This window comes from Amblyomma americanum, chromosome 7, assembly GCF_052857255.1.
Source record: "Amblyomma americanum isolate KBUSLIRL-KWMA chromosome 7, ASM5285725v1, whole genome shotgun sequence".
Lineage (NCBI taxonomy): Eukaryota > Metazoa > Arthropoda > Arachnida > Ixodida > Ixodidae > Amblyomma > Amblyomma americanum.
The window spans coordinates 34,232,532-34,258,526 of record NC_135503.1 but is presented as its reverse complement, the minus strand read 5'-3'; the positions used below and the strand labels follow the sequence as shown (position 1 = coordinate 34,258,526).

General features: G+C 49.6%; 1 protein-coding gene across 1 annotated transcript; it reads left to right on the top strand.

Moving 5' to 3' along the window:
• Positions 1–283: 283 nt before the first annotated feature.
• On the top strand, positions 284–2,719 carry LOC144097042 (uncharacterized). Its single transcript, XM_077629831.1, has 5 exons — positions 284–391; positions 1,328–1,395; positions 1,651–1,839; positions 2,249–2,422; positions 2,583–2,719. The coding sequence occupies exons 1-5, from the start codon at positions 319–321 to the stop codon at positions 2,601–2,603; spliced, it is 525 nt and encodes a 174-aa protein (XP_077485957.1). The 5' UTR covers positions 284–318; the 3' UTR covers positions 2,604–2,719.
• The last annotated feature ends 23,276 nt before the right edge of the window (positions 2,720–25,995 follow it).

Genomic DNA, 25,995 nt, shown 5'->3' with positions numbered 1-25,995 from the left:
CTGATATCGCGGCGTCGCTGGTCGCCTCTCTCAGCAGCGAGATTGCAACAGCGAGAATTCAACGGAAGGAAGAAAAGGCAGGAACACAACTTGAAAAAAAAAATAGCACTGTGACAGTGAAGGGTGTTACGTAAAACGCGTCACAAGCTGTAATCTTACGAATCCGTCCTTGCACGACAACCTCCTCCAATTCAAGGCTAGTGACGGAGGTGACCCACCCCCTCGGCAGCGGCTATAAAGGACGCGGGCTGTTGTGTATGTCATCACTTCAGGGCACGCATTTTCCAACTGGTCAAAAACCGACCTCACCTCTCCGACATGACTCAAGACAGCGCGACATCGACGAAACAGTATGGGCGTTGGAACGTCCAGCTCGAAACGATCACGCCTGGTAAGACGTCGCCTTCTGGATCACCACGATGCACCCATTACCTCGACCGCAGACACCGCATCAGAACGTGGTCTGCCGCGGAGTGCGCCTTGCCCTTGTCGTGCCTAGTGTACCGGCGTAAGCCGCAATTGGCTTCGGGGGCTCAGTGTGTCACGCTCTTGTAAATAGTAAGGCACTATGTCACAACGCATATTTTATTTCAGACCACACACCATTTGTGCGCTTAGTATGAACCGTTTTATCCTGTCTGGGGAAATGTGTGGTGCAGTGGCAGTTGCCGTGCGAACATTGACGCTCACGTATCTTCTCACTCGCCTCTGCTGCCACTTCTTGGTTAGCGAAGAACACCGCCGCCTTCTTCAAAGGGCTGCCCTGGTCGAAATGAGTATTCAGTCGGGGTGCTAAATGGCGTAGGCTGACTTAGGCAGCTTCTCGCGCGTTTGCTTAGAATTTCGCTTTGTGCTTTCGCGTCAAGACTTCCACAAGTTTTCGCATCTATATTTATGCTCAGTGTTTCACGGCAAGGACTCAGGCCTTTGTAGTTCCGTCAATTCGGCTTCCTGCTTTCTCTTCCTGAACGGAGCCATTACGATGCGAGTGTTGTCAATGGTGTAATTGGTATTCGTTGAAGGCTAAACTAATGTGAGCCTCAAAAAATTTTCGCATCAGAAGATAATTAATTGAGCACTGCTGGATACTTCGTCATGCTTAGAGAACTGTTGCGGAAATACTTTTTGGGAATTTATTAGCAGGAAGATGGTTAAGCGGCGTTGAAGTGAAAGTTACGCACTAATCATTCCCCTGTCGCCTTTTGTAGAAATGTTGAACCTTTACACTCGGTGAAGATATTTTACTAACACAGTGTTTCGACTGGAGAAATCCTTATTCTTAAGAGGGATGTCTCGTCTACAAGGTATCACATTTGTTGGTTTGCAGTTGACGTTCAACCTCAGAGCCGAGAGCACGACTGCTGTGCGAGGTGTTCTGGTCATTTGATCAGTCAGGTAGTATATTTTTTACCAATGTCGCTACCTGTTTCAATGTCCCAGGGCCTAGTCAGGACTCGGATATATCTGCAGCAACAGCAACATAGCGTAACTGGGTCTCCCGGAAGTATATGTTCCAAAATATGTCGCCTTATATTGAGAAACTACAACATTTTTTGCTTGATTGCGGCGGTTCAGTCTGATCCCGATTGCCCCGAGCATCTAGCATCTGGGGATCTCACCACCGGTAATATTATTCTTTTTCCAAAACAGGTTCTTCAAAATATGCACAGTGCAGCGGCGCCGATCACCATCAACATAAATGACGGAAATTTTATCTACAATGTGAACACTCTGAAAGTCTCTGCGAATCGGCAGCCGGATGAGTCGGATGACCAGGCTGAGGGTGACCGTACCTCCTGCCAAGAGCATCACCGACGAAATTTCGGACTTCACTCCCAGGTGAAGGCAGTCTTCGCAAAGATGTTATAGTGGCAGCTAAGCCTGCGAAGTGATTTTGGGATGTTAGTACTGCACTGCATGCTGTCACGCTCAACCTCAGAGCCACGTGAGCGTGTCCTTTAGGAGCTCTTCTGATCGTGTCACCAGCCAAATAGCGTGTTCGATCTGATCAGTGCCTATACCTGCTTCACTTTCCTAGGGCCTGGTCACAGGGCATTTAAATATCAGCCGCTTCAGCTACATTGCATAACAGCGTCTGCAGGAAATATATGTTCCAAAATGTGTGAGACTATATTGAGAGTCTACCACAATTTCCTCTTACTTCGCGGTGCTTCAGCTTTCTATGGAATGCTCTAGGCATCTTGGGGTTTCACCACCAACCTTAAATTTGTTCTTATTTCCAAAACAGGTTCCTCAAACCATGTTTAGTGCAGCGGCGCCGATTACCATCAACATAAACAGTGGAAATTTTGACTACAATGCGAACCCTCCGTGCATCTCTATGGATCGACTGCCAGATTCCTCGGTTGACCAAGCTGAAGGCGACGATCACCACCGACGAAATTTCGGACCCCGAATCCAGGTGGGCGCCGCCTTAGCAAGGATAAGTTTCAATAGCCAGCGAAAGCTTCGTAGGGACTTAGGGTTGGAACAGCAGTGCTGATTGCAGTGATTATGAGTGCGCAGTTTAACCTTTTTCTAAGCTCTCCGCAAGCAACACAGTGCCCTTTTTACTGTTTCAGGTTGCAGGAAACCACCCCTGACAAGACGCCTTCATGGGAAGAGGCGCGAAAAATAACCTGGATATTCCATTGCTACACAGTTTCCGGAAAACTGTCTTCCGAAAAACCGTTCCTGTACAAAGTATTTGTGGCGCCAATAAACGAACATTGACTGAACTATACCTGCTATGCATTGCTTCAGAGCTTCTCTAGAAAGTCAGTTCATTTTTATGTGAGAGAAAGGTGTTTCGGCACGATTCCGCACCTTATCCGAAGCTCAATTACAGATTTTTAATGCTGACTGGTAGTCTCACAGTTATTCTGGACAATTTACAGCGGGTGCATAGTATAACGCACTGAGACAGCGTAGCGGCTGTGGAATAGCAAGCGTAGGAAGACGTGCAATTTGCGCAGTCTGGACGCACTGTTCGAAAAGCCGACGATGCTGAGTTTTAACTGCGCAATGGCAACTTTCCCGAAACAGCGCCATGTCACAGTGTAATTTTCTTTACACAAGTTGGGCCCTGAAGACTCATCTTCTGTACAATTCACGGCAGGGAAGCCGAGCACTAGGCTAGGGGAGAGCTTGTACACTGTATCACTGTTGTATACCAGGCGGCTGTGGGGACCGAACCTCACACCTTTCCTTATGGGAGGCGGATTTTCAGACCACTAGGCCACGGCTGCTGTGTATTGGCAAACGCGTTCCTTAATGAACATTGCACTGCCTTCATTGGAACATGATGCAGATTTATTTTAGCAACTCGCAAATCGAGGTCACTGCGAGGGGGATTCACACTTAGCTGATTTGAGCCCTTTTGCATGCCGAAAACCGTGTCGGTGCAGTTGTGACGTGATTACAAGTAATAGCATGGCCCGTCCAAAGGCGACGAAGGTATCGCGAGGAGCGGTTGGCTGTCTTGCAGCATTTCTGTCTTTTGAAGCGAAAGCTTCACTACGCTAGGTTTTCAAGAGGACAGCGCCAGTGCAGTCACGTGACAAGTGTCACGCGGTGCCAGATCACGTGACTTACTGAGGTCATCACAATCAGCCCATCGGGCATTTCATCGATGCTTTACAGACTAGCCGTTCGGCAGTGTATGTGGCGTCTATGAACGTTGCCATGCAAAGGAAGTTTTCGCCTCTCGCCAAGGTTAACCGAAGTATAAACCACAGCTATTTTTCTTTTTGCAAACGATTGCCTGCCTGTATTAGGACCTCCAGGTGTTGCTTTCCCGGGGGAAACATCATCTTTCTTGTGTGTGTGGTTTGTAGTTTATCCTTCTCCTTCTGGCCCCAACAATGTTAACTTGAATAGGCTTTCTATGCCTTCGGTTCCTTGGTCGATCCCCAATGCGGGCACGTGCGGTTTCTTTTTAGGGCAAGAGCAACAGTTCCGACGAACAGCAGCAACAGCTACCGGAGAGAAACGAAATGGTATCGCGGCGTCGCTGGTGGCCGCTCTTAGCAGCGAGATTGGAACGGCGAGAATTCACTGGAAGCATGCGCTGCCAAACTAGACGCTTATCGAGCGAGACTCAAGCCGCCGCTGTGTGTAGACGAGGGAAGCGTGCAAAGAAAGCGGCGCACGACTGCCGCTTTGTGCGGCAACATTCTGGGAGGGACGGAAGCGGTCGTTTCGCTTCGCGTGCGCCGCGTTATCGCTTGCTTTTTTAAAAAACATCCAGTGCGAGCCATGCTGGGAACCAGCGTCAACAGTCGCGAATTCTGACGCCTTTGTGAAGGTTCTTTGTGTTGCACTTGAGTGCGATGTCTGCGTGAAATTGTGCACTCATGTTCGACGCTACGCGTACGGCTGATTATTGCGGCATCATCACCTCACATTTTCTTTCTCTTTTGTTATTGCCTTAGCTACTGTCCAGCCTGAAGTCTATAGCTATTTTTTTTTTCCATCTCCGAGGGGCTAGATATTCTTTTCGGAAAAGATTTTTCGTTTTTCGGAGTGTCGAAAGAAGTGGTCGCTCCGTGCGATATGTCGGGCTATTTCGGCACTGCATGACGGTTCATTTTTAAGCCTAACGGTTCCACAATAGCACTAATTATCGGCCGTTTAAAACGATCGAGGTGTCTGTCCATATGTGCGTTTCAAGCCGATCTCGAATTCGTAATCGGTTTATTCATGGCGTCATTGGGTAATTAGCTATAATCAATAATAGAGCTCTGAAGACGACGGTCGCGATGCGAGAAACGCCCGCCGCAGCCCTTGCACACTTCGCCGCGCCTTCAGAAGGCAGCGATCCGCTCTATTTTGGCCTACGCGCAGTTGGGAATGGGAAGTGTTCGGATCTCACCACTTTTGTTATAAAACGCCATTTTCTCACCATTTTAAGCTAAATCCTTCTCCAACTCAGCTAGCACTGCTCCCACTTGACTGCATTACAGAGCTTCTGAGGCGACGTTCTTTGCCCACCGAATGTAGGCCTCGCCGCGGCAGGAGATGGGTAGTGCAGTTGCTGCGGCAGCTGCTCGTAGGAATGATGTCAAGATAGAAGGAACAGCCGCCGGCCCTGGCACCGAAGCGTCGCCCAGAGTAACACGCAATGCTTCGCTACTCCGCGTCTGACGAGATCAGCGATTGACATCCCCGGCGATTTCCGGGCACCGACCTTCAGTGGCGCGGATACACTACAACGGCTGCCCCTGATTAGTGTTGCAGTGCTAGGTGTTAGAGGAAAGCTGCCCCGGTTTCGTGTGCTCCGCGTCAGCGCCGGCGCGACTCTCCCAAGAAGGCGGCCCGTTACGATCGCCGGTGTACTTTCTTTGCCTCCTGACGTCGGCCACCACATGATTCCACGTGCTTCGAGGGCAAATATGCTCCCCGAGTGGGGTCCTGCACTCTGTCGCCACCCCGTCTCCCAAGACACCCAGAAACGTCAGGCACTTCGTTATATATCGGCGAGGCTGGCTTTGTGAAGCCACTGACGGGATCCTCGCACAGCCGTCTCCGGTCTCCGCGAGAATGTGTTGATGCGAAGATATACAAACGCGACCACGAAGGAACCAGTACAGCGCTTAGCCATTTTCAATAGTGGCTTCAGTGGCCCAGCGCACTTGGGTTAAACTATCGTAGTGCATTCTGCGCAAGGTCTACTTTTACAACACTGCTGCCGCAGTCCCTAGCCCCGTCAGACAGTTCGAGCATTGAAACTTGACCGCTAATGACGGTCACTGCGAAGGGCGCAGTTTTACGGTTGCGTATCAAGCACGCATCTATCGCTGTTACCGCGTCTAGTCACGCAGTAATACGGAGCTCATCGGAGGTCTTGACCGCAAGCGCCTATGACAGTATTCGAAGCGCGTACTCGCGTCCGCCTTCATTGACTCTCTCTCACCTTCTTGCCCTCTCAATGCATAGGCATTTTTAGCATATCGTAGACGTATATTAGCGGAGAGGTATACCGGTTTACCGGATGGCTCCTGAGCACGCGCAGTGGCCCCGCCTGGTCCCACCCATCTCACTGCGCGTGCGCACTAGGCGTCCGGTAAAAAGGTATGCGTTTTCGCTAATACTTCTCCAGTGTGCTGAAGCTAGAAAGGTCTTATGAAGAGAGCGGCCGTCAAGCGAGAAACGACCGCTACGTCGTTTTGCTTCCACCACCACTTCCGGCGCGAGCACGGAGACGTCGCGTTTGAAATCAACTGTCTCGGCGGTTCCGGCTCATCCGACGTCTCTGGCGTTGTTCCCGCTGCGGTGCGGAGACACACCGCGTGCACCGTATTCGGCGCTGCCCGATAACAGCCCATTGTTGGCGAGTGCAATCCCCTTCCGTCCCGGTCGTGACAGGGGCTAATTCTGGGAACCTCCTCACCGGCAACCTCACACTACGAGGACGAAGAGAAAGAACACTCCCTCTCCATTTATCTGCTTTTAAACCCTCTCCACCAGAGATTAAGACAAGCGCCGCGTTTCCCCTTTCCTCCTTACACCAACAAGACCCTCACTGCTCCCACGGCCCATCTCGAGGATCCAGGCACGCTACTCGAGGGGAGCGCGACGCGCGCCCTTGTCGAGACCGGCCGTGCTCCTCCTCTCAAGACCGCTGCCACCGCATTCCCGTCCGGATCTCCGAGGACAGCGGACGCGGCTGGCTGCTCCTCCCGCCAAGTGTTCGCTCCTCTCGACGTCACCGTCGGGCTTCAGCCCACGCCGCGCCCGGTCCATCGTGCTGCCTGTCCTGCGGACTGTTACGAGGAACCCCGCGCCGCCCCTTCGCGCCCCTACTAGGGCTTCACTACCGGCCGTTTAGGCGGCCACGAAGTTGTCTACGTCTACAAAGAGCACTTCTTCGGGCCGTCGTCGTCAGCTGCAGCGGCGACGGTCCTCGTTTCTGCAACCGTGCAAACCACCAATAGCACCGCGGATACCTACGGCGGCGGTTCGCCCACCTCAGCGCCTGCTGTGCTGAGGTGGCAACGAGAGCCCCCTTCGTCCACCCCGCGCGCACTTGTGTGCGTGGGGCATCTTCGCGCCGCTTACCATGACGGTCTCTAGCGACACCGTCACGCTGCTGCCCTGCTGCAGCCTTCAGCGGCACTCCTAGGCTCGCATCCAGCGTTCCTGAAACGAACACTGGACCTCGTGGCGCCAGATGCCCGATGACAACTCTGTGCGTGCAGAACCCTACGCGCTGCCGGCAACGGCATTATTCAGCAGTTTCCGGCGGTCCTCAACTGCGGCCGCGCGGATTATTCGATGTGGCGGCCACCTGCGGACCGCCACCGCTGCCCTGCAGTCCTTGCTGCGCCCCTGGCTAGCCTTGCGGCCTGTCGGAGGCCATGCTGCTGGCCTCAAGTGAGCCCCCGACGCGTGGGAGCACTGGGTGACGAGAAGCGCAGTGACGACGGCGACAGCGGTTCCCCCCGCCCAATTCCTCTTCCCTTGGACGCCAATAGTAATCTCAAGAATTGAGCAACATAGCCCTCGTCAAGTATGCCCCCCCCCCCCCCCCCAAAAAAAAAAAAAAGATATGCCAAAGGTTCCACCACAACCGCCTCGCGTTCTCTGCGTGTTTGGTGAGCTCCGCCGCTCGCGTTATCGCCTGCTTCGCGGTAGCCCCCACTTTGGCGTCGTGTTCCCTCATGTGTTAGTGGTGTCGGGGCAGCGACAGCTACGAAGCGTTTGTTTCTGTCTTCATACCCTGAGAAATGGTGAAGGCCGCAGCGACACCCGCACGGATGCAGGGAGCCCCGCCTCTTGCGTACGCTTTCTCGGGCGCCGCCGCTGTGGATCGTCAGCTGATTTAGTCACTGCTGTTGACGAAGGGTTTGTCGCGTTCCGTGGGCACAACGTGGGAAGCGATTATGCAACTCCATGTTTACTTAATTCAATCGGTGTTTCATTTATTTGCATGGACATTGAAGGTCTTCAGCGAGAGCGGTTTGTCTCCATGTCTACATAAACTCCTTTTTTTTTCAATTATCTCGGATTTCAAGGAAGGTCGTGTATGCATTAAATTGCCTGCACTCACATTGCGCGGGGTAGTCGTTAAATGTATCGCGTGAACTCAGTATGCACGAAATGTTTTGGAAATGGAAGCTGGTAAACTTAAGGCACCTGGTGCGTCAGCACAAATTTATACCTTTACTGTACGGAATGCTCCACCTTACACATGTAGTGTATTTTGGGCAGTAATGCTTCTTTTCCACTGAAATTATCGGGGAGTAGGTGTCATTGAAGGCATGCAAAGTATGTGTCCTCTGTTCTCCTTACGGACTGCCTACAGATAATGTACATTTCTTTCCATCCACCTTTGTTGCACACTTAGCTTTATTTTTACTTTGCACTTGCATGCTTCTGCTTGTTTTTTCCATGGAGATTCTGATCTTCCGCCTGTTTGACCCGCTCTCCATTGGCGTTGCTGTTCGTCTCGCCGCACGCCTTTGACGCTTTGCACCGCGCTCGTTGAATGTCTCTCTTCCATGAGACCCACTCACAAGCCCCACACAGCGCCGTTAAGCCGTTCAAGGGACGCTGCTGCTGAAAAGAATTGTGCTGCAAAGTATCATTTGCTCTAAGCCGGATTTCGAGGGCAGGGTCGTCTTACAGTCATTGGCCCAGATCTATCGGGGTACAGTCGAACGCAATTTGAAGGTTATCGCGCGAGCGTCGACCGAGAACAGAAGCAGCGTCATTGCCTAGAATTCTCTGCCGTGGCGAGGGAGGTATCAGGCCAGCCTCCTTCACATTATTTGCTCTTCCTTAAGCAGCCGCCACTACCTCCTGGGAAAGTAGCTTTTTTTTTTTTTCATCGAACAGGCAGTGATAGTATTGCTTTACCAAATCTTTGCCACCAACTTTGTTATCGTCCGCGAAGATAAGAGGTAACCAAGTCCTTGATCGCGAAGAATGGAAAGCTTAGAATAAAGAGAAAGGGTGGTGATTTCGTCGCGGGGGTGATGCTTGTAGCATGGAACAGCGAGCGAGGGAGAGAAGAATGCAAAATCGTGACTTTTAATGTTCCATAACCGGCCGCTAGGCGCCTGGAACGCTAGGCCGGTCGACGCTCGCGCGATAACCTTCAAATCGCGCCAGACTGTACGTTATTTAGGTGGGGCACAGCATTGGTGACAAACTGGACGCAAGCGGCCAGATACACTACCAGTCGCGCCCCTCCGAACCGGGCCGCTGATCGCAGCGTCGATGTAGCATGAAACTTCGCCGCAAGATAAAACACACACACACACACACACACACACACACACACACACACACACACACACACACACACACACACACACACACACACACACACACACACACACACACACACACACACACACACACACACACACACACACACACACACACACACACACACACACACACACACACACACACACACACATGAACGGCGCCGTTACGATAGCAACCAACTGATATCGCGCGGCGCGTTTCTGCCGCGCCAGTCGTTCCCGTGGCCTGCACTGTCTCTCCGTCGTCGCCAGCAGCATTGCCGTAGCCGTTCAAGCAAAGCAGGGAGCGATTTTGAGCCAGCGACGCGGTATAGTCAACGGAAAACTGCAACAATGGGCCGCAAGTGTTTTGTTGAAGACTGCAACAGTGGCTACGCAAGCTGCAAAGAAAAGGTGATCTTATTTAATGTTCCGTCCGACGAGAATAATAATAATAATTGGTTTTGGGGGGAAAGGAAATGGCGCAGTATCTGTCTCATATATCGTTGGACACCTGAACCGCGCCGTAAGGGAAGGGATAAGGGAGGGAGTGAAAGAGGAAAGGAAGGAGGAGGTGCAGTAGTGGAGGGCTCCGGAATAATTTCGACTACCTGGGGATCTTTAACGTGCACTGACATCGCACAGCACACGGGCGCCTTAGCGTTTTTCCTCCATAAAAACGCAGCCGCCGCGGTCGGGTTCGAACACGGGCGAGAAGCGCTTTAAGGTGGATTTTCGTGTAATTTCCACATACCAGTATAGAAGCGGTGATCGGAGGGAAGGCAAGCAGTACATAGTTCTGTAACTGCAGCCATTAAGACGCAGAACGACGTACCTAGACAATAACGAGGTGCCGACGGTTAAAATGCTACTACATATACTTTTCTCCTATGATCCGGAGTGAGAGGGCAGAGGCGTCTGACAACATTCATCCAGAGCTATCGTGATGCGAGGTGAGATATAGAGGATATGGAGGCAACCCACTAAATCAAAACGACGCGCCGTTTGTCGCTCTCACGTCCCGGCTCCGACGTGGTATATCTGTCCAGATCTGTTTGGCGTGCTTCGGGACGTCTTTCGACGGCGGTGCGAGCTTTCTTCACACCCTTCCCCAGCCGAGTCGGATTTCGCCAATACTTCATGAGTGCGCTGGTGGAACCTAGAGCGTCGGCAGGACGCGACTCGCAGTCAGAAGAACATTGAGGACAGATTGATGTTGTCGTGTATCGATAGATTACCGCAGTTTAATGACAGAGGGGCCTCTTTCAATAAAAACAGATTGGTTTAAGAATCTGCATAAGGTCGCATAATGAAATAGTCGTGCCTCGTTAATACGACCCCCGTTAATATGGACGACTCGAATTGTGGAGAATTTTTCTGGGGATCTAACTTTTCCGATGCATTTACGCCTAATTGAAACCGGACAATGGGGATATTGAAAATGCACAGCGCCCATTGGGGCCCATGTATTTTTGTCGCGTTAATAAGGACAGCGTGACAAAAGAAAATAACCTTACTGCTATGAACGGTTGTTTCCATTTCTACATTCTGAGTGCAGAACACTGGAGTAAGGCAGCGGAACATTTCAGTTTACCGATTGAAGCCCTTCCCTTTTCAGGTTTCATGCTTTACAGTGAAACGCTTCCGAGTCAACGCCCCCTACCATTTGCCGTATTGCATGAATGTCTGTGACGAAAACGCTCTCGGCAGTTTGTGCTGCGTAGAAAGCCTATTCAGCAGCTGTCATCCGGCTGAGTCATGGGATGGGAACGGTTGAATTAGGAGCTAGGTCGTCTAGCCACGATACGCCCTGAAGCGGATCACACATAGATCTCCAGGCGCATGAAGCAGCACCATATTATTTCGAACGTAATGACGACCAGGATAATTTGCGTGGAGCTCCCAAAATTGTGTCTAATTCCAACATCACTGACTCCCATTACGCACAGAAGCAGGCCCTAATCATAGCATATTTTTTCTAAATATTTTTTCTCCGCGATTCATTATTACGCACGACTCGCGTTATGGGAAGTTTTGCTCGGGCACCAAAGTGTCTATATTAACGAGGCACGCCTGTACTTGTATCGCCACCGCCAGCCATTTTCACAAGTGAGCTGCGGTGACGTCAAGGGAGCTTTATGCGCGAATCACGGAGGCTAAAGGTCACTGACGTTTACTCCCAAGCGGTGATAGCGGATGCTTTGAAGGCACGAGTTTGAGCCAAATACCGGCAGAAAATAAAATGTTCTTACTCGAAATCCATTTTTCTCAGAAATAAATAGGTCACTCCATTTTAAGCGTCCTATGTGTGGCGCTCGACCGCCCCCGATTTCCCTAAATCAATTAGCGGCAATTGTATATATTGAGAGCAGTAATCAGACTCATTATTTCTGGCGAAAAAAATTTCATTACTTAAGCAGTTCTTAAAATATGAGACTTCGGGCATCGTTTGACTTCGGGCGAATGTGGACATCGAGAAAAAATTTTAGAAAACATTTCCGCGTAAATTGATTTTACAATTTTACCTACATGCACGCATCTTCGTTCACATGCCAGTGTGTACACACACAGACACTGTGGGGACCTGCCCTGCAGCCCCCTGAGTTTGCTTTCCCGCGAGGCACCGTGCAGCAGCAGTCTCACCCCGAGGATGAACGCGTTCCCTTGTCAGTTACATTAACTGGCAAGAGAGGGCGCCAGCGTCGCAGCGCGGGAGACTGCTGAAGCCCGCCCGCAGGAGATGGGGTCTTTTTGGGCTGGGATCGTCGGCGCAAGCGGACGCGTCGCTCGCGGCTCCGCTCTTCGCCGGCGGGGCGAAGAAGCAACGGGGAGACAGGCTCCCGTACTCGTCCCGTCCGGCCTGCGGAGTTTATATCCCTTGCCCTAGAGCGGGCGAACATTCGCTCGGAACCTTGCTGGTGAGTCGGACGACCTCGATTCATTAGCGTACCTTGTTGCTAGCTGGCGTTATTGTTTCTGTAACAATAAATGCCTGTTTGTGTCAGCCAATGTGTCGTTCCTTTGTTCCCCCAGAGCAAGGCCCGCCGTGGTCGGCGAGCGCTCGGTAGCGTACGCGATCACGGGGTGGGGTCCGGGCGGCATTGAACCGTGTCAGCCGCGATTGAGTGGGGAGAACGTATTTATCTCCCCAATTCATCCCCACAACACACACACAGCATCCACGCGATTTCAGTTCCGAAGAACGCTTAAGTCTTTTAAATATCTTGGTCCGAGTTAGCTGGGGCACTGTGTGGTGTGTGTGTGTGTGTGTGTGTGTGTGTGTGTGTGTGTGTGTGTGTGTGTGTGTGTGTGTGTGTGTGTGTGTGTGTGTGTGTGTGTGTGTGTGTGTGTGTGTGTGTGTGTGTGTGTGTGTGTGTGTGTGTGTGTGTGTGTGTGTGTGTGTGTGTGTGTGTGTGTGTGTGTGTGTGTGAAGTAAAGATATGAATTGCATTATATCATTCATCACCATCATCAGCCTGACTACACCCACAGCAGGGCAAAGGCCTTTCCCATGTATCTGCTTGCCCGAAAGAGGCGGGTTTGGTCACGGCCGCGGCGGTCGAATTTCGCTGGAGGCTAAATTCTGGAGGCCCGTGTACTGTGCGATGGCAGTGCACGCTGGAGAACTCCAGGTGGTCGAAATTTCCGAAGCCCATCACTACGGCGTCTCTCATAGCCTGAGTCGCTTTGGGACGTTAAACCCCGATAAACCATCTCCCATGTCTCTCCAATTAACCGTGTCCTTTGCCAGCTGCGGCCACCGTATCCCCGCAAACATCTTAATCTCATCCGCCCACCTAATTTTCTGCCGCCCCCTGCTACGCTTGCCCTGTTTTGTAGTCCACTCCGTTACCCATGATGACCAGTGGTTATCTTGCCTTCGCATCACATGCCCTGCCCAAGCCCATTTCTTCCTCTTGATTTCGACAAGGATGTCATTAACCCGCGTTTGTTCCCTGACCCACTGGGCACACTTCCGGTCTCTTAATATTACACCTATCATTTCTTTCCATTGCTCGCTGCGTTGTGCTTAACTTAAGCTGAACCCTTTTCGTTAGCCTCCACGTTTCAGCCCCGTACGTAAGTACCGATAAGATACAGCTGTTGTACACTATTCTCTTGAGGGATATTGGTAAACTGCCATTCATGATCTGAGAGAACCTACCATATGCGCTCCACCCCATTCTTATTCTAGTTATTTCCCTCTCATGATCCGGATCAGCGGCCACTACCTGCCCTAAGTTGATATATGGCCTTACCACTTCCAGCACCTCGCTACCAATTGTGAACCGCTGTTCCCTTCCGAGACTGCTGAACATTATCTTAGTTTTCTGCAAGTTAATTTTAAGACCCATCGTTCTGCTCCGCCTGTCTAATTAATTTATCATGCTTTGCAGCTCGTCTCCTGAGTGACTAAGCAAGGCAGGGTCATCAGCGAATCACAAACTACTTAGGTGTTCTCCATTAACTCATATTCCCAACTGTTCCCAATCAAGGCCTCGGAATACTTCCTGCTAACAGGTGGTGTTCCAACCCAATCCAACCGGGACAGGTGGCGGCTACCTGCCAAAGATTACACAGGGAAATCCCCCTTCCATGTTTAGGAGACAGGAGGCAGAGCGTGGTGAGAGGCGACGGGTAGCCTAGTGGCTAGGAGGTTATGGCTGAAGGGAAGGAATGCTGCGTGAAGAACCCTGAGGGCGCTACCGAAGAAGCAACAGTTTATGACGAGGGCGGCGAAATGCACAACCTGAAGATGGTTTCACTGCAGAATGCAGGGTTCATGCTTAACCAAAGCAGTAACACGTTTATCTTAATCATGCGCTATTCCAGTAAGCCTCTCGAACTGCATTATTTTTTCGACGGATGCCGAGTTTGTTCTCTTGTTTTTTTAAAAAAAGCTTACTGTTTTTAAGGCCACCCATTTCCGCTTCTCTGACCTTCCCGGCGTTCAATGCAGCCTCTATAGCTTTCGAGTGCTAAAAACTTCCACACAAAATTTGTGCCATTATTCTGGCCTTCGGCGTTTCCTGGGCATAAATGTTTTGGGCATTTGCGCATGCTGCAAGCCTCACTGCCACGAAGCGATCGATATCTGACACGTGTAGAAAGCCTCGTTTAAAAGCGTGCAGAAAGAAGCGTGCCGCTTCAAAATTGTTTTCCAATAATGCGTCACCGGTGACTGCGACCATTTTGCATATGCAACGGCGCATTTGGTGCTGGGTCCCTCTAAATCGATGGCACCCACCCTATGGTTCAGCACTGGAGTGCGCACACCACCGTTGTTCCAGTCTAGGACACTTACACCTGGTTCCTTGCTTCCCTTAACAAGTGGACTATTGCAGTGGCTTATGAGGAACGTAGAGGACGAACTCTGGCGCCCTGTACCTGAAAACTTTCTCGGCAGCTGCGATACAACAGTACTTTCGACGTGTGGTTCAGGAGTCGCCTGTGCGTTTCTGGACAGCTTTGGCATGTGAGATTTAACGCGTACTCAAAGTTCTTCATGTGTACCAAGAATACTGAATCCAGAAACACAAGTAAGGCAGTGCTTAAAGACTCGGATGCTTACTAGCTTTGCAAGCCGTACTTTGACATTTCCAAAATATCTCCGCTTGTGACGCGTTGTTCTTTATTACGTCTTATTGAGCACCCTTTTCGAATTGAGTACTGCATTACCGGGTGGATTTTACGATGTTTTAGATTTAGCAAACACTGAGGTTTACTGGGTTTAACAAATATTGGAACAATACACAACACAACCAGCACAAATATCGCACTTCATATTATATGAGTAGCTCCCTTTGTCTGACCCTCTATTAGCTAACCGGGTTCTTCATTGAAGTCTACTCCTTTCGTGCTTTACTCTAACAATCAAATCAAATTAATATCTCCCTATGAGCTTCTTGTAGCCCTCGTGGGCTTTGATTTAGAGCGAATGTCCAAAAAATAGCGGTCCTACGTTTGAGTCCCACATCAGAAAAAAATGTTAGGCCTCTGAGGTTTGAAAACGTATTGCAGCTTTTCTGTGCAGTCACTTGACAGCGCCGTTGTATATAGTGATTACTAATTACTCATTGTATGAAACATACTCAATTTTTGGGATTTCCCAAAATGCATTATATTTCGGAAGTAAAACGCGAGTATTTCACTAGAAACGTACATCTCTTATAAACTGAGACTGGCTTTCATAAAGTGTCTGAATTGCATTTTGCGCTCAAAACCTTCAGTCTGACAAGTTTTCTGAAGCGCTTTTAAGCACAGGTTGCTTATATCACGGCAGAGTTGAATGATCGTTTGTGAAGAGCTATGCACAGAGTAATCCTCAGCCGGTTATAAGTCACTGAAATCCCACAGACGATTTTCAGTGCATCAAAGGCGATGGTATATTTTTATATCAGGAGCTCATTTTTCGACACATGAAGGCATACTTTACATCAGCCGCAAATATGTGATTTCAAATTGGCGCAGTCGTCATTAAAGTACAGAACGGTCAAGCAAAAATGAAAATGGACAAAAAAACGCACCCAGTATAATCTATAACCGAATGTTTTCGGGCTGTTCACCATTGCTTTTCTCGCCTGGTAGATTGAGGTCACTAGTTCAGAGACACGCTCACATCCCATGTAATAGCAGATATAATGCACGTTCAGCATCAAGCAGTATTTCTCTTCTTATCAATGGCAATAACTGCCGTTGCGAAAGACCCAGTGCCGCAGGAAGAGAAAAGGCGCGCGTTCTACGCTCTTCAATCATTGTTCGCCACAAGGCAAGGACACGTAGCGCTAGCAACGTGCAATAGAAGGTGGGATGTCGAGAGTGGCACCCTCTGGCGTCAGATACAGTCGCCCGTCACGAGATGGACGCTGCCGACATTGCTGTTCCTCCGTTACATTCTGAATAACACCAACAGTGGTCTTCAGACACTGGTCATACTTGCACAACTTGGTCACGAAGTATCGACCTGTCTCGACGTCACTCTAAAGTTTCCATACTCGCATCATGTAGTTGACTGGATTCTGGTAGGTGGCCACGCTGAGTCAAAACGGGCCATAAGTCGCAGCGTCCACAAGATATCCTTGAGACAGATCCAATGCGAGCTAAGCAAAGGCGATGGCAGCGCAGAAATGAAGAACGAGACCGTGTTGCATTTGAAGGCCGGCAGTGTTTCCTACTACTCAAACGGCTGGGGCTCCTGCGCCCATGCAGGCAACCCAAGGAAAGCTTACGGCAGCCAACTTAGGAATACGGTCATCCGCGTGGCGTGCCTTGGCACCAAAAGATTTGGAGACGGAAGGCCGTACTGCGGCTCTTGGGAGGCGGAGTTTATCTTGGACGCTCTTTTTTTTTACAACGTCTCCTTAAAGCGTATCGCTTACAGAGATGAAAACCTTCTTTTCCTAGATCTCTTGAGAGGCCGTGTGGATGTCAGCGGTGATGTAGGCCTTGCGCACGATTTTCTCGTGGGAAAATACGTGATACCCCCGGTTCTTTCCTACCTTTACGAAACATTCTACGCGCCGCTCGGCCACACAGAGCTTGTGTCTTTTATCCATATCCTCATGGAATCCAAGCTAGCATTTTCGCTGCTTGCTGTGACGTTCGGCTCTGCCTCGCTGGTCTTATGCGTAGCAGACTGGACGGAAGTACGCGATCGATCACTTAGCAGCACTGTGGAGTCGCTCATGTTCCTTCTGGCCTCATTTTACGCAACTTCGTCCGCCTTGCCTCGAAGAAGGCGTTGGAACCTGACACGCAAAGTCGTGTACTGTTCTTGGCTCATTGCTATTCTCCCGCTTTCGAACTATTTGCGAAGTGAGCTGATATCGAGACTAAGTCTTCGGTCTCCCCCTGAAGAACTCGACACACTTGCTGAACTTGAGCGCGCGCTCGACGCGACCAAGATCGCTCCTTGCGTCGTCAAGGGCTCGGGTATGCACCACGTTCTTAACCACAGCTACACCACCAGCAGACTTCACGAAAAGCTCCGCTCAGCGTTTCAGATGAGCACAGAGAGAAAGGCGCTGGTCACGGAAAACTACTCGGCCTGTTTCGCATGCGGTGAGCAAAAAGGTCGTATGTGCTTTATATATGTGATGCCCGAGTGCATAGTCAAGTCTTCGGGCCGCCGGCTTGTTGAGTCAAAAGAGCGCATGAAGCCGTCTTTGATAATAATGGCGCCAAGAAAGAACTACCCTTATGCGAGAGCGTACAGCACTTTTCTCCGCAGTATCATTGAAGGCTCATTGCTCCGACCGCCGGTAGAGCAGTGGTATTGTAGCCATCGAGAAGGTGTCAACAGTGATGCTGAACTTGAGAGAGATCAAATGGCTGAGTTTACCCTTTTCTTCTTGGTCTTCTCGAGCGCCTTGGCCTTGGCTACAGCAATTTTTCTGCTTGAGGTAGCAACCGCATTCCTAACGCAGAGATTAAACAGGTAGAGAGAAGATATGGAGATGTGGTAGCCAGTGATGCCTTTTTTTTTTTTGTAGCGAGAGCTATACTACGCCAGCTCTTCGAGCCTTGCGCGTGGCAGCCTTTGAGCTCCGTGACGGCGCCTTGGTTGGTCACGTGGCCAGCACGTGCTTGGTCATGTGGCATGCAGTAGCTGCTGCGTCCTGGTCAGCATACAATGCGCCTCTCGTGGTTGTCAAAAAACCCGATGGTACTAACTAACTGTGTGTAGATTTTCGTCGGCTAAATGACATAGTACCCGATGCCGAACCCATACCAAGAACGGACGTGGTGTTCGCTAAGGTGGCTCACAAAAGGTTTTTTGTCTAAATTTGACTTAGCTAAAGGGTATTGGCAAATACCAATGGAAGATTTGTCTAAAGAGAAGACTGCATTTTCGTGCTCGGCGGGTTTATTCCAGTTTAAATTCATGCCATTTGGTTTGAAGACAGCATCTGCAATATTCACGAACCTGATGAGGAAGGTTTTGGATGGACTCCAAAATGTAGAACATTATATTGATGACATCCTTGTGGTAACAGATACGTGAAAAGAGCATGTAATTAGGCTGGAAAAAACTATTTGATAGAATTCAGCAAGCCAGGTTGACCATAAAACCGGCAAAATGTGAGGTCGGCTTTTGAAGCCATTTCTTTTCTCGCACACAAGCTGGGGATGGGCCGCATCGCGCCGAAAGACGACATCTTGGCCCAGGCACCGACTACAAAGAAAGAGGTACAGTCGTTCCTTGGTTTAACGGGATACTACAGGGACTTTATTCCCGATTATGCCCACATAGCGGATCCGCTTGTCGAACTTGCTAAGAAGGGGGCAAGCAATAAGCAGAATTGGACCGCTGGACATGAAAATGCATGCGTGATGTTAAAATGGTCTATGGCAAAACCGCCCGTTCCGCTTGCTCCGAATCTGGATAAAGAGTTTGTGCTTCGCACTGATGCATCAGACCGAGCTTTAGGAGCCGTACTCTTGCAAGAAGAGAATCGCGTGCTACATCCGGTATTTTTTGCAAGTAAGAGATTATCGGCTAGTGAACGCAACTACTCCACTGTGGAAAAGAAATGTTTGGCTGTGGTGTGGGCAGTGAAGCAAGGAAAAAATGAGCAATAGTAAAGTCATGAGATGGAGTTTGGCCTTGCAAGAATGCTCATTTCAGGTGGAATATATTAAAGGAAGAGATAACGTTGGAGCGGACTTCATGAGTAGAGCCGACTGAACAGCTCTAGGTAACTCTTGGATGTTGTTGTTGTTGTTGTTATCCTCACACGATGTATCTTGTTGTTGTTGTTGTTGTTGTTGTTGTTGTTGTTGTTGTTGTTGTTGTTGTTGTTGTTGTTGTTGTTGTTGTTGTTGTTGTTGTTGTTGTTGTTGTTGTTGTTGTTGTTGTTGTTGTCGTCGTCGTCGTCGTTGTTGTTGTTGTTGTTGTTGTAGTACAAGGGAATGTGTTGTGGACATCAACATGTTTATTAAGGACTCTGTACGAACAACGGCAGTGGTGTGCAAAGGTGGGCATTTGACCTAAAAAATCTGGACCTCACCTCAACCTCAAAAAGAATTTCCTGACCTCACTCCTCAAATTCTGAGGTTGAGGTCGGCTGCTCGACCTCAGAAAACAAACAAAAAAAGAACAAAAAACGATTAAGAAGTTTTTCAGGAAAAAAACTCCTAAGTAATCATACGCCTCATCAGAATTCTAGGTACCATTTCATCAACCAGGTTCGTAAATCATTTGTTTTCCTTCAAAACTGAACTAATCAATGGTACGCCAGCATCCTAGATGTTTTTTTTTTTTTACCCACGAGCACCGCGCGAGCATTCTGCGAAGCCGTTTAAGGTGAACGATGGGTCTCTGCAAAATAGTTAAAAGAAAGATAACGCGTAGTGCCTGGTCGTTTGCAAGGCAGGCCGCCAACATAACTGATCCCATACGAGAAAAGAAACAAAAGAGATCGATTAGAAACATACAAACAAAAATCGCACACTAGAAACAGAAGCGAACAACAGTGTGCCCTATTAAACGTCATGTTAGAAGGTTTGAAACAGCGACTCAGCAGCATAGCGCGAGCATGTAATCAGTTTCATTCACATATATTCATTAAAAAAAGTAAAAGGAATCAGCTACCACATCACCATACATTCATTATAGTTTTGCATTTTTTCGCCGCTGCAACACCGCTATGCTGATGCGTCCGCCTCGTGTTGCGGTGTTTCGGCATAATAAGCGAACTTCCGAGAAGGAACAAGGTACCGGAGAACAAAAGAGAGGTTATTCGGAAGGATAAAAAAGTGAAATTATATTTGCATCTGCTTGCATTACGGAGCGGGAGTATACAGAATTAGTGTGATTTTCGAAAGGGGAAGTCCACGATCAAAAGCTTCGACGTTGTTATACAGGTTTTTCAGGCTTCGTGCTTTTCTAATCAAATCAGCAGGTGTCCTTGTGAGGAACCGCCTGAATCGCTTTCTCTCGCCTGTGCGGAATACTCCAGTTTCTGTCAAGCCAGCTTCTAATGTACAGCAGGATCCCCTTTATTCGACTGCGAGGCAAGAGCCATGACGTCAGCGCCGGCAACGAGCATGAACACGAAGCAGTCTTGCTTGGGGTCATCCGCGCTGCGACGAATTAATTGCGTGGTTGTTGGACTGAACTTATTTGTTTGCGGCATCAAACAAAGCTACCGCGGGTCAACGTGAGTTACGTGCTTTGTGCGCTCCCGGGAGTTTGAGCCGACCGGCAGGCAGCTATGGCTGCTACGCCAGCGGGGCAAGGGGAGGGAGAGTGGCGTGCTGTGACAGTAACAGTCCTTCCGGGAAGACCAGAGGGGTGCCTCTTCCTGTAGGCTCGGACTGCACAGACGTTACGACGCAGCACCGGAAGCTAAGAGGGAACTGTGGCATCCTGTTGTCCAAACAGGGGAAACCGAACATAAAGCGCCATTGCATGAACACTGCGGTGATGCGCCGCAACTCCGCTTCGGAAGCGGCACTCGTCGGAGTAAGACGTGGCAACTGCAAAAAGTCTCGACCTAAAATTTCGACCTCACTGAATGACGACCTTACTCAACCTCGAACTCACGCGTGAGGTTGACGTGTGATTTGCTGACCTCACTCACAAAATTTCGAGCCGTCGCCGACCTCACCTCAACCTCACCTCACGACGTGCGGTTGAGGTCGAAACCTCATGAGGTTGTCCACCTCTGGTGGTGAGTTAATGTTTTGAAAATGCAGTTCAGTGTGTTGTGTTAGTGGTGTGCTTTTTGTGTGTGCTGGACATCTGCGGTGTGTTGTGTGCTGGGTCCGGAATCGCCACAGAAGATATTCAGTTGGCTGGATGGCTTGAAAATGAGGTTGACGTGAGCAGTTTTTCATGGAAAAACTCTTGAGAGACGGGGCCCTTGTCACATATAATATAGAGTCTAAAATAAAATTATGAAGGAAAGAGGTGTGAAGAAGACGACGTGGATCAACCTAAGACTAAAGAGGATGAAGGAGCATTCGGTGAGGTGGAGAGAGACGATTGGTGGAGAAGCATTCGGTGAGGTGGAGAGAGATGATTGGTGGAGAAGAGAAGAAGAAGACGACGACAAGGCTTACGTGGACTAACGCAGAGGCTATAAAAGGGCGAGGGAGAGTGAGGCACGGGGGAGAAGAACAGAGAAGCGGAGGCTGCGGCGGGTCAGGGGTGCTTCGGCTGGAAGAGAGCGACGCCGGCTACTGCACCGGTGGGCTCGCGTTCTACGGCTTCGCATCGTGGACTTCCTGCCGCTCCTGAGCCCGTTCCGGTGAGTTGAGTGAGGACGCTACCGCCTGCTACGGCCAGGGGTGTCTCCAGCGCTGTTGCCACCCATCCGGATGGTGCCCCCAACGCCAACGACACCGGCATCACCTCCACGGGCGCTTGGACCGGGAGCTTGTACGACGCAGCCAGCGGCGCCACCAGCGACGCTGGCTACTGGACCCATACAATGCCGCAGCCGCACCGAACCAGCCGTGAGCACGAACGCCGACCGCTAACAGTAGAACGCTAGCAGTAGACGCTGGTAGCAGTGTTCCCGGGTCGTGTGTATTTATAGTCTGTTTTGCGTTAGTTTTGTCAGTTTTGTGTGCTACTGTGTGTGTCACGTAGGGTGTATTAAATGTGCGTCTGTGTGGGTACACCTGTCGCCTAGTCAACTATTTCGGTCCGAGTGTTCTACTCCGGGGCGATCCGTGACAGTCGGTATCGTATCAACATGAAGCGGTAGGAAATACTATAGTATTTCCTGTATACAGGCATTATTCACACTTTATTGTGTTCACGAATGAGCAGTTCAGGCCGATTTAATGCAGCATCGGGCATGCGAAGTTAGGCCTTGTCTGATGGTCAGGGAAAATTTCGTGGTCTTGCTATATACTAACTGGAAGTCAACATATAAAGTCAGCGTTAAGTCTCTCCCACCGGCTATGTGGGAGATTCGAATCGTTCCAGTGTAATTACCTGGGGACTTGTACGGAACGCAAAATCAATCTTGTTACATAAGCTCTGGTGGATGCAATCCTGGTTCCACAATTATACATCCCAAGCCAGTTTTTCCTCTGCCTTTTCGCTGCCATTCTACCGAATAGGCCCAGAACCGCTACCGCCGAATGCAGTGCCCTCAAAGAGACGCATGAAAGGGTAGACAACTTCACCGAATTTTTTGTGGTGCTTGCCAATTTAGCTGGCGCTGTGTCTCCCTACTCACATAGAAAATGCCGTCTCACGCACCTCGCAGTTCATAGGCCAACAGTACTTGATGTTTGTACGAGTTAATATTTGCAGTGAGCTAGCATTTGAGATTTTCGAGCAATATCAGTGCTATGCGATATTACCGAAAATTTTCTTGTCTGAATTAAAGTAGCGTGTATTGCTACTTGCTTGCTGTGAAATATTTTTCATCACTCCTATTTTTCTTCCTGTGATGTTACATTGTTACTTTATGCGGCACGTTGCTTCTTCTATTTAACAGTGTCTTGGGTGTCGACTATTTCTGTTTGCGAATGCTTTGCATGCTAGAGTGCTTCCCTACGCCAATTAGGAAACAAAAATTCACGGGAGCACCTAATTATGTACATTATGCGTTTCCATGCAATAGCATTACAAGCTGTCGATGCCTTTACCTGAAGTGACCTCACTTCCGGTCTCTAGACATCACTTTCCACCAGCCAATAGGAAATTAAACGGTCCGGCGGCGTCACTTTACCTCCAGCCAATCGGCGGATTTTATGATCAGCGCCACATTTTTTTTTTTTTCAATGAGGCTTCTACTGATAGCTTTTGCCGCTGCAGACACGCATTCAAAGGTGGGTTTGTTTGCTATAATCGGCGTTTTGTGTTTGGGACGTTCTTGATTTTGTATAGATGCTGCCTGTGTACCTTGTGTGCTTGTGCTGCATGTTTCACGTAATTTTGCAGTGAATGGCAGCTTTTGGGCAGCCCTGTGGCTGTGGACCTTACGAACTGCTGGAAATGCGCTGCGCAAAGAATGAATAAAAACAGCGAAAGAAACTATGCGCTGTGCTTACAAAAACAGTAATTATGTTTACACATTACATTTATGAAAGAAATGTTCATCGATGTGGCGAACGAGTTTTCTCCACACTTAAAACATACGTGGCCGTTCAACACTCTGTTCACTTCGAAACGGCGTGCCTGCTTGGTCGGCTAAGGTCATTTGCGCCAAGTTCTGTGGGGAAGAACTGTCGATATACCATATTACACAGAGAGTCACATTACATAGAGAGTCACTTAGCTTTTAGGCAGGACGTGCATCGTTAGCACCTCTTCAGTAGAATCCTCCTGGTGCATAAATTCTGGGTGAAGGCCATGGGCGGATATCACATGGTAGTGATATAACATGGTGTGGTAGCGATTAGCGCCTCTTCTGCCGATGCCCCAGACATGAACATGAAAAATCGAGCATGTAGTTATTCCGTTATTTTCTTCGCAGCTTCAGAAGACATGCTCATATTTTGCAGATGCACTGCGGGAAGGTGGCTGCCAACTCGGTGTACCTCGCTTATACATGGCTGCTGTAACTGTTTGGCTTTACAAGCAAGCGCTCCGAGAAGCCATTGGAACATTGTGTAAACCTTCAGGCTACGCCACCGCTTCACAATGTGAATTGAAAGCCTTTGATAAAGACGGATCCGCTTTGATCTACCTCCAGCAATACCGTGGAGTTCCTCTTAAACGCACAAGCAACTCGGATGTCTATGTTCGCACCATAAGTGGTCGCTACAACCCATTAAATCCTGACGAGATTGTTCACCGCCGATACGGCTACTTACAAGTACGGAGTGCTGAGCAAGTTGGTTACTATACTATCCATGGTAAAACAGCGCGGAAAAACACGAGGACGGAACAAACACGACGACACGAGCGCTGACTTTCCAAATTCTTTGGACAAGGCAGCTGGTTCGAATTTGGCGCTGCTCTGCAGGCAATCAAAGCCCACGTGCGCCCCATTGCTCCATCACACATCCGTCATTTTCAAACATAAAGATCAGATAGTAAGGGAACTAGTAGAGGCATATCACATTGACAAGGGGGGGTGCAGCATGCATTAGCAAGCCCTCATTATCACTGGCTAACCGCGAAATCACCTTTTTGGAGCATGCATTTGCAGAAAGGTAGATTTAAGATGTTCAGTGATGACGCAGTGTTTCTTGAATATTTTTTGTTCTGCTTAGTGTTTGGCGGGAATAGTATGTGTACACACGTGCGTAATAAATTACCAGTTGAAAAGGAAAGTCAGAGCTCGTGTCATCGTGTTTGTTCCGTCCTCGTGTTCTTCCGCGCTGTTTTGCCATGGAAATGGCTACACAAGTCATCTCACAGCTGAGTAACTCCAAGAAGAGGGACAGGTTTCAGTCACCCCTACAGCCGCTCCGCGTTCCTGGCATGAAGATTTGGTTTGCTTTTTGGTTTATGGGGGTTTAACTGCTCAAAGCAACTCAGGCTATGAGGGACGCCGTAGCGAAGGGCTCCGGAAATTTCCACCACCTGGGGTTCTTGTAACATGCACTGACATCGCACAGTGCACGGGCCTCTGGAATTTCGCCTCCATCGAAATTCGACCGCCGCGGCCGGGATCGAACCCGCGTCTTTCGGGTCAGCAGCCGAGCGTCATAACAACTGGGCCACCGCGGCGGCCCTGGCATGAAGAGCCGTTGCTGGTGGCTGAGGGACGATGTCACTACTGCATCCCTATCAAAGTCCAGGATTGTGCTGATGACCGCATACTAGCGTTAAAGCATTAGTGACTGAGCCACAGCTGTGCAGCTGTGTACACGGCCCCATTTCGGCAGATGTTAAAATGGCACACCAGGCTATGCAACGACCACGGCATATCTCATTGCTGTCTTCTGGCGCAGCGAACACCAAGAACTAAAAGGTTGTCAAACGTCGTGAAAGGCAGTGTCTCGTTAAATTTCATCTGACAATGCGCCATGGCAGAATTGACCTCTGGCCAGCCTAGCTAAGTATATAGCACCTGCCTGTGCATCACTAGTATGCAAGGTGGATGAGATTGGCTGAGAGAATTGGCACAGAATCTTTTCTGGCGACAGGTTTACAAGACTTTCTGAGCATCTGATCAGTGCTTCAGTTGCAGCCGCCGCGGTGGCTGAGTGGTTATGGCGCTCGGCTGCCGGCCCGAAAGACGCGGGTTCGATCCCGGCCGCGGCGGTCGAATTTCGATGGAGGCGAAAATCTAGAGGCCCCTTGTGCTGTGCGATGTCAGTGCACGTAAAAGAACCCCAGGTGGTCGAAATTTCCAGAGCCCTTCCCTACGGCGTTCCTCATAGCCTGAGTCGCTTTGGGACGTTAAATCCCCCACAAACCATAAACCAGTTCTTCAGTTGCCTGCGTGATGGCTAGTTTGCCATTGTCGATTAGTGAGTGCTTGATCAGAACCAAGACTGCTACGAAGCCTGCATGCGAAAAGCATGATGCATTGAAGTTGCTGCGTTCTACCAGCATAAAATTAAACGCGAAAAATAATTTAAACGCAAAATGGAAAACTGGGATATTACACTAGGCAGGCGGAGACCTACAGCGGTTGATTTCCGCATCGAAAGCCCTTAAATACGGCACTTTGGTAGTGTTAATAGCTAGGCCACACCTGTATTTCCTCTCCAGCTGCTAATATAATAGTGCGTAAGCACTATTTCACTAGCAATCCTGGAAAAGGCAAGGTGTGTCTGAAGCGCCTCAGATACCTACAGAAATAAAATAAATATTGCCGCG

Excerpts from the sequence above, each read along its gene's own strand:
- LOC144097042 (XM_077629831.1), top strand. The coding sequence starts at position 319 with ATGACTCAAGACAGCGCGACATCGACGAAACAGTATGGGCGTTGGAAC. Across the intron at positions 392-1,327 it reads GCTCGAAACGATCACGCCTG|TTGACGTTCAACCTCAGAGC; the intron begins GTAAGACGTCGC and ends GTTGGTTTGCAG. Across the intron at positions 1,840-2,248 it reads ATTTCGGACTTCACTCCCAG|GTTCCTCAAACCATGTTTAG; the intron begins GTGAAGGCAGTC and ends TTTCCAAAACAG.